General features: G+C 49.0%; 1 protein-coding gene across 28 annotated transcripts in view; it reads right to left on the bottom strand.

Annotated features, from left to right (window-relative positions):
• The window catches only part of celf6 (CUGBP Elav-like family member 6), an 828,179-nt gene that overhangs the window by 63,274 nt on the left and 751,454 nt on the right, over window positions 1-13,451 (bottom strand). For 3 of the 28 annotated variants that reach the window (XM_041178329.1, XM_041178328.1, XM_041178341.1), the window contains exon 5: window positions 5,316-5,326. The exons of the other annotated variants lie outside the window; for them this stretch is intronic. In XM_041178329.1, the coding sequence (XP_041034263.1) occupies window positions 5,316-5,326 (11 nt within the window). The remainder of the gene's footprint in view (window positions 1-5,315; window positions 5,327-13,451) is intronic. 28 annotated transcript variants of the gene reach the window in all.

Here is a 13,451-nt window from a genome sequence, read left to right as displayed (position 1 = left end):
TTTGAGCAAGACACACTGGCTGTCAATCTCTGGGATCTTGCTTCAAATCCAGACCTTACCTAAGAAATAAAAGTCTTAGCTTTCCTGCTGCCTGTTCTCTGTGAAATGTGCTCGCTTGTGAGTCTTAATCTGGTTGCAAGTGGGCATGAATCCAAAGCCCTTTATTTGACGCTAAGTTAACAATCTCATAGGATGGTGTGGGAGATGGAGAAGTGCCAGGCTAATGGGGAAGTGTTACGCTGGTGCTGCAAAGGATGTTCCTTTTGATGCTGGGGCCGTCAGAGAGCAGGTGGAATTTTACTCTGCATCTAATCATCCAGCCCATGAGTGCTTGGAACTGGACACTAGATGCTCAAGATGGACATAGTTCCATTTCCCAACAGTAACCTCCCTCATCATGATGAGTATAAAATACCCAAAAGAAATGACAATGAATCACGTGATGAATGTTACATGTTCACAGTGATAACTGCCACAGGAAAAAATGCGCACATTTCTTGTGATATCACAAGAAATACTGACATGATAGCATGGTAATCCGCCTGCAGCTCATTCGAGGGACATCATGTGCCTACGCTTGCGCAAACTACCTGCCACTTTATGCAAATATCGTTTTATTGATTATAATGTAACTGCCCACATTCACATACAGATAGCCTGAGGCGCCTGATCTCTCACAAGGACCTTACCTGTTAACAGCAGAGAATTTGGAAGAGGCCAGCTGTCTGCAAAAAAGTCACACATATAAACTGCATTGTATCTACACAATTTAACTGATAAGTTATACACCATAAGATCACAAGATAATTATGGATGAGGAAGACTATTCAGTCCATTTTAAGTCATGCATCCAACAAACAACAACAACTTATATTTATATATCGCCTTTAAAGTAACGAAATGTCCCAAAGTGTATTATAAAACAAAGTATGACACCGAGCCACATAGGTCAGAGACCAAAAGCTTGGTTAAAGAACGAGGTTCTAAGGAATGTCTTAAAGGAGGAAAATGAGGTAGGGAGATGGAGAGGTGTAGGGAGGGTAAACCAGAGCTTGGGGCCCAGGCAACTGAATACAAGGCCTCCAATAATGGAGCGATTATAATTGGGGAAGCAGAAGAGGTTTAATTAGTTGCCTGTTCCCTTCCCAATGTCTTCCGGAGCTACCCATCTCCCAGCTCACCTCCAGAGGGCTGGTAAAATCCAGCCCAGGTTCCCTGGATTACTAGTCCTGCCTCAGAATTACTAGCCCAGTCACAGAAATGCCATACTGCTCATTCTGTTCAAATATTTTAAGTCTATTGCTCTTTTTTTCTGCTATAGTTAGGCATGGTATTTCTAGTCCCATTTTCCTCTCTTCTGTGAAAATACTGAGTTCTCTGTACAAGTACGACCTCTGGGCACCTCAGTTTTCATATGGCTATAAAAATGAATGGAATCATGGCCATCTCCCTTTCTGTTCTCACTTGATACCCTAATGCGGGCAGACTGTAGTGAAGTCACTGGACAAGTAATTCAGAGGCCCAGCATAATGCTCTGGAGACACGAGCTCAAATCCCACTGTGGAGGCTGGTGGAATTTAAATGCAATTAATAGATCCAGAGTATGAAGCTCGTCTCAGTAAAGGTGACCATCAAGCTGTTCTTGTACAAACCCATCTGGCTCACTAATGTCCTTTAGGGAAGGAAATCTGCCTTAGCCAGTCCAGCCTATATATGGCTCCAGATCCACAACAATGTGGTTGATTCTTAACTGCTCTTTGAAATGACCTAGCAAGCCACTGAGTTCAAGGGCAATTAGGGATGGGCAACAAATGCTGACCTTGCCAGCGATGCTCACATCCTATGAAAGGATAAAAAAAAATGCATATGCACGTCTCAATACAGGCCACGAGCTGATGATCTGAGGTGGAAACTTGAATCGATTTTGTCCTCCCCCCACACTATCTTGTCCAGTTCAGAGTAAATAAGTCCATCTGTAACCATGGGCAGGATTTTGCATTTTGGGTCAGCACCCAATGTCAGGGTCAAATGTCAGGGTCCCAAACCCGATCTGCCTCGGGAATAATCACCTGACAGCAATTTTGCCAGAATTGGCCAATCAGTGGCCCAATGACACACTCTCTGTCCAATTAAGAATGGCAGGCGGGCTCTCGAAGTTGTGGGGGCCGACAGGAGGCCCACAGCACAGAAAGGGCTGCTACAACCTGCCATTGTAGGTAAGGGAGAGAGAGGGCACCTCCATCTGAGAGCAGAGAAGATTAAGGGCTGAGTTCTCCGTGCCCGCTGGCGTTGGGCGTGTTCGGTGGCCTGAGCTGACAATATGGCAAGAAGGCCAAAAATCGTCCGCTCCACCCGTCAATAGCTGGCCGCTTTTCCCGCCATCGAACATCGGGACGCTCATTGTTATACATCTGTATATCGTGATAAGCCCTGCTCACCAGAATCATCCTCCCACACTGGGTCATCTGAGCATGTAGGCTTGAGTGCCCACCCACCATTGAAACAGCATGTTTCCCGGGAATGCATGATTAATGAGGCAGGATTGGGATGATGTGGCATGAAAAGCCGCCATTGCGGGCAGCGGGTAAAATGTCCCTTTTCCCGCCCACTACTGCGCTTGGTGCAAATCTGGGATGATACCGGCCTTAGCGGCAACTTAATGGAACTGTTCAAAATCATGAAGGGTTTTGATAGAGTGACGAAGGAGAAGCTGAGGGGGTGGTAAAAAGAGGGCACAGGTAATTGCCAAAAGAACCAGAGGCGAGATGAGCAGAAATTCCTTACATAATGAATTGTTGTGATCTGGAATGCACTGCCTGAAAGGGTGGTGGAAGCTGAATCAATACTTGGGTAAATAATTGAAGGGGGAAGATTTGCAGGGTTGTGGGGAGAACGCTAATTAGGTGGCTTCTTCAAAGATCCACACTGGCGCAGTGGCCTTCTCTAGGGGACCCTTCTATGATTCGAGTGCCTACACAGTTAAGACCTAGCTACACTCAGGGAAAAATGTTCCTGCTTGTTTTTTCTTAACATTTTGTTGAAATGACTAGTTGCCTTGTCCAATTCAGTGTTGTCCAACAGTAACCGCTGACTAGATGACCAGGTAATATAAGAACTCTTATCATGGTTTTCCCCCAATAAGATGGACCTTTTTGTTTATTAACCATTTGTGGGATGCGGGCGTCACTGGCTGGGCCAGCATTTAGTTCCCATCCCTAGTTGCCCTTGAGAAGGTGGTGGTGAGCTGCCTTCTTGAACCGCTGCAGTCCATGTGGTGTAGGTACACCCACAGGGCCGCCATTGTGTTGATGAGCCTTCCACCATCCTGCCTGATATTTGCTGATGAACATGGACATTTGGAAAGTAGGGTCACGTGAGAGGTGGATAGAGGGAAAGGAAAATCAGAACCACGTCACACCTGGGAAAATCGCTTACCCTTCGCAGCACGAGCTGATGCCTAGTTAACATTTGCCCTTCCACTAGTGGACTAGAGGTGAGGTTTTATGACTTTGTTATGGAGCAGTCAGGAATTGAAGTTTAATTTCCTGGGACTGGATTTTGGGTTGGATCCTGAAGTTTGGATCAAATGGAGGTCCTGACCTCACAGTATAAAGTGAGCAGGCATCAATTTTGTCTGAATTGGCCGATTAGTGGCTGGAGGGCATGTTCGCCAGTCAATTAAAGATGGCAGGCTCATGATGTAGGAGGGCCGATAGAGGCACCTTCTGGTGTGGAAGGAACTGTGGCCTACCATTGCAGGCAGGAGAGAGAGAGAGAGGGAGCATGCCTTGAGACGCTCTCTCAACAACTTCAACAATATTAACAGTAAAGTAATCGGGCCACCGTGATGCAGGGGGATTGGAGAGGGAATCCCTCCATAGGGGGTCCTTTGGCCGCAGATCTGGCCAGGTAGATGGACATGTGGGTGGGGGTGGGGTTTAGGGGTGTGGAGGTGGGGGGGCTTAAAAAGCACCTAAAATGATTGATGGTTGCAATAGAGTTTGTTTTAGTCTACAGTATCTAATTTCTAATATACTTAAAGATCCACCATTAACAGGATACTTTTGACAGAAAAAAATGCATAACAGAGAGAGAGGAGAGTCACACCTCAGTCTGTGCACACAATAAAGGGATTATCCTACAGTTGGTATATGGTGACATTGCCACCTCATTCCATTTACACAATAAAGTGATAGTATTATCCAATGCTGTGAACACTGTCTTGTTCACATCTCATTCCACGCACATAAAGACAGGATTACGCAGAGGCATGATTACAATACAATGCAATGGGCCAGATGTTTCTTGATTTGCATATAAACAGTCTTTAGACCTCTAAGATTTTCATTGTAACAGGTGCTTTGAATATTGTGAAGAATATAGCCCAGCGAGAAAGCACTGTTAACCTTATAACTGCCAGCATGCTCTGGGAACTTATTATCACTCAGAACTAGCCATTTCTTTTTCAAGTAACACTGTAATACATAAAGATAAAAACAAAAAAACTGCGGATGCTGGAAATCCAAAACAAAAACAGAATTACCTGGAAAAACTCAGCAGGTCTGGCAGCATCGGCAGAGAAGAAAAGAGTTGACGTTTCGAGTCCTCATGACCCTTCTGTCGAAGGGTCATGAGGACTCGAAACATCAACTCTTTTCTTCTCCGCCGATGCTGCCAGACCTGCTGAGTTTTTCCAGGTAATTCTGTTTTTGTACTGTAATACATAAGATTAGAACAAGAAATCCAATAGAAATAGATATATTGCTGAAAAAGAAACAAGCTGTTGAATCTTTTTGTCTTGCACTCATCAGGACAGGTGCAAGAATGTCAAATTTCAAAGAGGGCAATAATTTATACTGCATGAGAAAGAGGTGCTGATTGGGTGGGAAGTTGATTCTGATTGGTCAAGGTGTTGCCTTAGAGAGTGCACCAAGAAACTATTGCCCCCCCCCCCCACCCCCCACGCTTTTATTTAATTCAAAAAAGGCACGATGCCTGGGCATGTTCCTTTTGCCTGCAGAGGACAGGTCCCTGCGAATGAATACATGTAACTTCTGGCAAGCATAAGTGGGCCACATTGCAAACCCAGTTGATAATCTTAATTTGGCACGTTAGGGTAATTTTTAACACACTCGAGATTGTTCAGTTGTGGAATCACACCTAACGTTAGATAGTGGGCAGGATGATCCCAGATTTGCACTAGGTGCGGTAGTGGCCGTTAAAAACCCTACGGCCACAACAGCAGGTTTCTGCATCGTATCATCCGCTTCCTGCCTCATTAATGATGCAGCCACAGGAAACACACACTGTATCACTGGTGGGCGGCCTCTGAATTGTCCGCCACACCGTTACCTCACTGTTTCCTCACTCCGGGTTCCACATCTAACCTGCCACACACACAATGTTCTCAATGCTTGCAGCCCAGGTCTGGCCCAGTGAAAGCCAGGAAGAGTTCAGTGACCCGTCATTGGAATGCCTTTTGGAACCCGCTGTGACGTCCTCCACCCCCACTCTGGCCGCAGGAGGTCAGCAATCTCATCACTCCGGCTCAGGAGGCAGTGGCACTGGTGGTTAGTGCCAACGCTTCACAGATGACGTTGGCCACCCAGCGCAGAAAGAGGGTGAATGATCTCATCGGTGCCCTCAGGGTAAGGCAACTGTCTCATCACTCTAAACTCACGTATTCACAAGCCCACCACATGCTCACTGGCATCTCATTAACTGCCACCTCAAGTGACATTACCTCTCACATCTCCATCTGGCCTCATCTCCTCTGGAGGCTGCCTCCTCAGCCCTCTTGCACAGATCAACGTGTGTTCCCACACACACCCTGCGATACCCCCATTCTCCAGTATAGTCCTTGACCTGCAGCCTCTTCCCTGGCCTGAGGTCACTTCTCCCCTTTCTGCAAGCAAGCCTTAGCTCTGCAGCTGTTGAAAAGCCACCTCCGGCTTATAGCTGGCCCGGTAGGTAGAGACCTGCCCATGAGCCCCCTAAAAGTGATGTGGTGCTGTGTGTGAAGCCTGGCGCTGATGACTGCAAGTGCTGCCCGAAGCAAGGTAGGCAAACAAACCTCGGAGTCCCGAGCAAAATGCAGCTCGCCAGGTGCCCATTGCTTGTGTACAGTTGTGAAACATTTCAGCATGCAATCACGCCGATGTGCCCTGATGATCCAGCGTGGATTCACAATTCCGGCAAGCAGGGCTTATGATGAGACGCTGAAGTATTGAAATTAGGTTCCTGATGTGCGGAGCTGGGAAATGCGGCCCTGCCATTGACAGGGGGAGCGGACCATCGCGGACTGGTTTCATGACGGTATAAAACCGATTTTTGGCCTTCCCGCCATATTGTCCCCTCATGCCCACCTTGACACCCGATGCCAACGGACGGGTGATTCCGCCCATTGTGTCCTGAGTTTTGCAAGCATGTAAGTGTTGAGTACGGTCAGTACTCTGCTAAAATAGATTTATGGCTACAATATTATCCTTCACACCGCAAACACTTGAAAACAAATCAGAGACAGTGGAGCGGTCGAGAACGGTGTTGTTCAGATGGAACTGGGTCTCATCAGCCAGGGTGACCAACTCTCATGGACAAAAACCGAGAGCTGAGAGAACAGGTGGGGGTGGGCGGTGCCAGAGCTGTGAGGCCAGGGCTGTGAGGCTAAAAACGGGAGGAGAGCGGTTACTGCGCATGCATGAGAACTAGAAGCCCAAATTACGTGAAAAGCAACAGCCCGTTTGCATGCAACCTGGGACAGTGGGCTCAGCTATGGGACAATCCGGTAAAATAAGGGACGGTTGGTCATCAGCAAACGCGTAGAGCCTGGCATGTTGTTGGAAGATAACGTCAAGGAGGGGTATGCAGCTGAGTAAAAGGATGGAACCAAGGATAAACTTGAACCATTTCCCAGTATGTGTCACCCTTCCCCATCTCTCGTTCCTTCTCAATGATCCACCAGCCACCTAAAATCTCCACAGCTGACACCTAACTGATTGATGTAAGTCAGGTACTGAGGCCTGAACTGAATCCTAGACAAAGGGGAGTTGACTCAGCTTCACTCCAGTGTTAGAGTATAACATAAAAAAAGATTTTACAAAAAGGAGCAGCAGTGAGCCATTTGACCCCTGAATGTGTTCCACCATTTAATGAGATCAAGGCTGATTTTCTACCTGAACTTCACTTTCCCAAACTATCCCTCAATTCCCTTAGCGTCCAAAAATCTATGATTGTAGTAATTATGATTTTATTTAGTGTCAGGTATCTTTAAGAATAATGCTTGTTTAGGAAGGTCACATGATCTGTAGTAACCAATTGGAGAGTGGCGCGGGCTACCTCCGCAGTCAGTGTGGAGATAGAGTTGGAGTTGAAAGCACACGTGTAGTTGCTGCTGAGTATATTGTAAATAAACTTAAAATTTCCACCCAAGAAGTGTCTGCAGGTCAACTCTATCATTAATAACACAACTCGGCCACCCCACAACAATCAGTTTTGAATATGCTGAATGACTGAGTTCCCACAGCTCCCTGGGGGCAGAGAATTCCCGAGTCACAACCCTCTGAGGGAAGAAATTTCTCCCCATCTCAGTCCTAAATGGCGGGTCCAGGTCCCAATGGCTGAGTCGGGCACTGATTCTGAATTCGGGCTGATTTACATTATAACAACAAGAGTTGGTGTGAAACAAGACCTTGTCATGCAAATGCTCCAGTTATAGTGTAAATGCGCCCTGACGAACAATGCACTGTTCCTTTGTTTATAATTCCTCTCAGGTTAAAGACTGCACTACAGCAACACATGAATGCATTTTATGCATCAAAGAATTGAATTCAATCAATTAATGTTCAACCTAAAAAAAGAAGTGCCCCCCGGTAAGAATTCCTATTTAACCGGTTCCTAATAAATTTTGCAAACAAAATTTCTTCTCTTCCTTGAGGTTTGCCAGCCCTCCAGGGTTTCCCAAGACTCTCCAGGTATTAAAGATGAAAGCACCCATGGAGAGAATTAAAATAAAATTATTTAACAATGTTTGTTTCTTAGTTATTGGAGATTGGGGTGTGGGGGGGGGGGTAGAAAATAGGCAGTTTGATTGACAGTCAAGGTTCATCCAATCAGGTAATGAAGATTTTCCATTTCCTAACTACCATTGGAAAGTGGTGTGGCGCCAAGATGGACACAGAATCATACAGTGAAGAAGGGGACCATTCGGCCCATCGTGTCTATGTCAGCTCTTTGAAAGAGCTGTCCTATTTAGCTCAACACACCAGCTTTTTCCTCATAACCCTGGAAATTAGTCCCCTTCCAGCACAGGTCCAATTGTGTTTTGAAAGTTCCCATGAAATCTGATTCCACCGCCCTTTCAGGTCATGCATTCCAGATCTTAACACCCTAATGGGTGACATTAATCCTCCCGATTTACCTTCTCGTTTCTTTGCTAATTTGACGGGTGAGTGAGCAATGGCGGAGTGCAGAATTGGAGAGGTTAGAGGTGAGGGAGCCTATACTTTCAACCCTAGTTCTTGGGCAAGTTTGCTGCCAGGTTAGTGCGCTCTGCAATCGAACAATTACCAATGCAGTGAGCACTATTATTCTTTAGCTTATTTTGGAGGCCAAAGTGAAGCAATAGCAGAGTCAATGGGCATTATCAGCTGCTCGATGGGGGATTCACTGCACTTTTGCTGCTTCTTTAATGAAGAAAAGTACAGACAAAAAAAAACTGTGAAGGTTGTACTATGGAGATAATATAAGGCTTTTCTTCTGTCGGCCAAAGTAACTCAACAAATCTTCAACTGGTACACTAAGTAAAAAAGCACAATGGTTCCAATGGTTTCTTTCAGTGCTGCATCATTTTAAAACATGGGGGGTTGAAATTTTTGCGGGGTGAGTGGGTGCACGCCCCACACGCTTGAGCGTAAAATAGCGCGGGATGACATCGGGTGAGTGTCCCGTCATCACGCACTCGCGCCATATTTTCCGGCAGGCAAATGCGGGTGCAGGAGCCGCGCCCGCCATTGACTAAGAGGCCGGTTAAGGCCACTAAAAAGTCAACTGATGCTGACTTTTCGTTGCCCGCTGCGATTTCGCCCTCGTCGCACGGGCAAAATGAGCAGGTGACCGGCCGACAATTTCAAACGCCTCGTCCAAGGAGCGGGGTAAAAAGGGTCAGCAGCATTGCCGGTGTTAGTGGTGAGGAGTTTGGTAGATAGTTTGCTGCTGGTGACTTATTGGATTATGGAAGCTTCATCTCTGTTCGGGACTTCATTGTTAGCATTTGTTTCAAGATTCCTTGGTGTCTCCAAGGACCTGGAGAATTCAGACCGTGTGGACCATTCCAGGTATCAGACAGCCCTCTGTAATGGAGATTGTGCTCTCCACTGGTGGCATCTCCTCTGAGGAGGAAGAGAGGGGCAGAAGGGAGGGGAGGCCAGGTGTCCCAATGCAGCCTCCTGGGCAGGGACCTGTGGCGCAGGCACAAGGGGGGCAGGGCCAGCAGGTAGTCCAAGGCAGAAGGGGCTGCAGAAGATGCCACTATCCTGCTGCCAGGGTTTACAGGCGGTGATGCAGCAACCTCAACATGTCTGAGGTGCAATGCCGAAGGAGGCTCTGCCTCTCAAAGGAGACTGTTACCTCCATCTTTCATATGATTAAGCTGGAAATCAGCTCCATCTGTGTGGGTGGACACCCCATACCAGTGGCCCTGAAGGTCACAGTGGCCCTCAAATCCTGTGCCTCCGGCTCTTTCCAGGGGTCAGTGGGGGATCCATGTGGAGTCTCCCAATCAGCTGTCCACAGTTAGGTGAAGCTGGTGACAGGGGCTCTGTTCAGGTGGGCATTGACTTTCATTCATTTCCGTACAGACGAGGCCAGTCAGGCTGAGCGAGTCAGAGACTTCGCGGCCATTGCTGGCTTCCCCCGTGTCCAGGGTGCTATAGACTGTACACATGTGGCCATCAAGGTGCCAGCAGGTGAGCCCGGTGCCTTCGACAAGAGGAAGGGCTTCCACTCCATGAACGTGCAGATAGTGTGTGATCACAGGATGCTGATTCTACAAGTCTGTGCAAGGTACCCAGGCAGCTCCCACAACACCTACATCCTCAGACACTCCCAGTGCCGGGGCTCTTCAGTGCTCCAGCCCGGCTGGATGGATGGTTATCCGTTGAAAAGGTGGCTCATGACGCCTCTCAACCATCCAAGAACAGTGGCAGAGAGAACCATTGGTCTTCTGAAGACTCGCTTCCAATGCCTAGACTGTTCAGGGAGACCACTATAATACCCCCCCGCAGAGTGGGTGTTGCTGATAGTGGTTTCATGTTGTGCCCTCCACAATCTGACACTGGCAAGGGGGGACCCACTGGAGGAAGAAGATGTTGATGCAGCTGCACAGGCCACGGATGATGATTCCAGTGGTGAGTCAGGAGCACGGTGAGGAGAATATCTGCCTCCACATCCTCAGCAGTAATCTCCGGGGAGACAGGGACACCAGGGATGCCTTGATCCAACGCTCCTTCAGCTAGGCTGCCAAATAAGTGCTAGCACCTCATGCCAGGGCTACCACCTCCATCCCGGGTGTCTGAAATGGCCCTTTCCTTTGACCCCAAAGTCCACTCAGTGCCTGTACAATAAAGTTTCAAACCACCCACGTCCAGCATTATATACAGTCGTACCCTGCACCACATTAAATAAAAAAGGTGAAGCATACTCAGGCCATTATGACAAAAGGAAATTTATCTCATGTTGACAGTCAAAACAAATTAACAGAACCTTCTCTGGTCTTCAACCCCAGACTAGTTAAAATAAACAAAATATTGCACAACAGAAGATCGCCTGTGTCCTGTCCCTTTTGTGCTCATGGTGCCTTTAACTTAGTTTGCAATTGCTACATCTTGGCACTCCCCCCTCGCTAGCAGCAGCACTGGAGACAGCCTGCTGACTCTGTTGTCTTGTTGGCCTTGATGACCTTGGTGGTTGTCCTCTGGCCATTAGAGCCTGTGCTGGCCCTGCCTTGGAGGGAGTGGCCATTTCCACAGCTGGTATCTCCCCAGTCACCACAACGTCATCAGATGTCATGGTCACTGGCAGAGGAGCGGAGGAGCTGCTGGCATCATCCAGAATACCCTGAGGGGAGGCAGCAGAGATGTTAGGCTTCTTGTGCGCCAACGTGAGATCGTTCTGGACCTCCCTGCTCACCATTGATAGGCGGGCACTTAGCTGGGATACAGGTGCCTCATCCATTTACCACGAGGACACTGACCACCTGATGTCAGAGTCTGTGTGAGGGTTTGCAGGTCTGAGCGCAACCCTAGGAACCCCTCATTCTGTCTCTGGAGCTGCCTCTCCATGAGAGTCGTCACTCTCTCAATGGAGGAGGCAGTGCGCTCGGCCATGAGGGTCAATGCAGTGCTCACACTCCGCATGGACTCCACCACAACAGAGACCATAGCACTCATATCGTCATGGATCTCTGCCAGATCCTTCCACATATCTTTTTGGACATCCAGCTTCTGCCGCCTAATAGACAACTCCAGAGGCTCACTATCTGCCTTCGATTGAGCATTGTCCAGCAGTCCTCTGACTGCCAGCGCCCTGAGCACCCTTTGCCTCAGCCTGCACCTCAAGCGAGTGTGAAGAGACCTCACCAATGTGCACTGACATTCTAGCCACCGAGCTAATGCCCACCGAGGTGCTGGTATCTGCGCTGGTGCCTGGTTCAGAGAGCGGTTGTGATGCAGGAGCATGTGGAGCCTGGTGGCCCTCTGGCATCAGGCGTGGCTCTTCGGGGTCCTATGATTGGGTGCATGGTGGCAAATCTAAGGGAGAAGAAGGACATGTCATTAGTTTAAGTCATCAGACTGTCACTGTGCATGCCAGGCACCCTGGTGAGACAATGGGGATCTGCATCATGGTGCCATCATCTTTCAATGATCAATGGGGACTCCAGGTTGGATGATGAGACTACACAAGAATGGTTGCACCATCCGAAACTCTCCCCTCTGTGCGCCGCACTCTCACCTTCGTCAGAGATCTCAGCCTCTCTGCGGCCAGTTGACTGAGTAAATGCTGGCTCTTCAGCTCAAGGGCGTCCTGTTCGTATCTGGTCAGGGTTTGAAGGTTTGGGGGCCTCCGCCTGTCTACAACCTTTCAACGTTGCTAAGGGCTGCCTTCTCCTGACAGGACAGAGGAGCATTGATTTGTCCACTCTTCACATGCAGTGCCACTGCAACCTGGCAGGGCACAACTGAGACGCGGCCCTGGAGCCGCAAGGTACTCAGGCCAAGCAACCAGGCCTCAGCCCCTTGGCCAGCTCCGGCGTCATTGACACTCGGCACTCAGACTCTAACACCCCTGAGCTCCACAGGGACGGCCAGACCTTAACACTTCACCACACTGACCCATGGTACTCAGCCTTCCTGAGCGAGGCAGGTCGTTAAATCTCTTGCGGCACTGGGCCCAGGTGCGCCGCACCACATCGTGGCTGCTGACCAGCGCTGGCCACCTCCGCCCAAGCTTTTTATGTCAGGTGAGGTGACCTCCTCCTCCCATCCTGAGGCCCTTCTGCCTGGCGTCTGCAGCCGCTTTTGTATCCATAATTTTGACTCCCTTGCTGACAGATTAGAGGAGATTTTTATGGTCGGCAGCCTTCCAGGGCCTGCCTGTTCCAGTTTGGAACCGGCCGCCGGGTCGCCATTGGAAACAGGGCCCCTCCGCCCGCCCACCCACCCACCCACCCACTGGGGTATCGTCACTCACGCTGGGCTGGCCAATTCGCAGTCGGGTGGGAGAGGTGGGGGAGGGGAGCCGATTGCGGGTGGAGGGCCATTTCCCAGCTGCTCTCGGGCCTACTGACCATACCCGCCCTCCGACCTGAAAATTCTGGCCGTGACTCCAAACGCTGGAAATCTGAAATAAATACAGGAACTCTGCCCCCCTTCAGGTCTAACCTCCCTTTTGTTATCATATTCCCGAGTCACTTGAGCTGATTTTGCATTGTCCCCCTCCCCCCCCCACTCCCCGGCTATTCTGCTGTAACCACTTATAACTCCTCTAGACCCATCGTCAGTTCCCTAACTCACCCCGTTACCACCCCATTCGCCTTGTACCTTCATCCCTTCCATTACTGAATCACTCCTGCTCTCCAGCCCGATCACAGACCATTCCTTTTGTTCTCTCCTGCTCCACTCCTTTCCCCTGGCTTTTCACTTGTTTGAACCCTCAAACTCCTTCCCGTTCTGATGAAAGATGATCGACCTGGGATGTTAACTCGGTTTCTCCCTCCGCAGAGGCAGCCTGCCCTGCTGAGCGCTTACCAGCGTCTTCTGTTCTTATTTCAAACCTCAGCTTGTCCATATACAGCAGTGGAGAAGTCCCAGGCCATGTAGTGCTCTCTGTTGGAACTGAAGAGTGCGTCCACAGTGTGGGATATGATTCCCTTCGCAATTTGCAGAACATGACTGCTG

Source organism: Carcharodon carcharias, chromosome 32 (assembly GCF_017639515.1).
Source record: "Carcharodon carcharias isolate sCarCar2 chromosome 32, sCarCar2.pri, whole genome shotgun sequence".
NCBI classification, from domain to species: Eukaryota; Metazoa; Chordata; class Chondrichthyes; order Lamniformes; family Lamnidae; genus Carcharodon; species Carcharodon carcharias.
The sequence above is the reverse complement of the archived record's forward strand: the minus strand, read 5'-3'. Positions and strand labels throughout refer to the sequence as shown.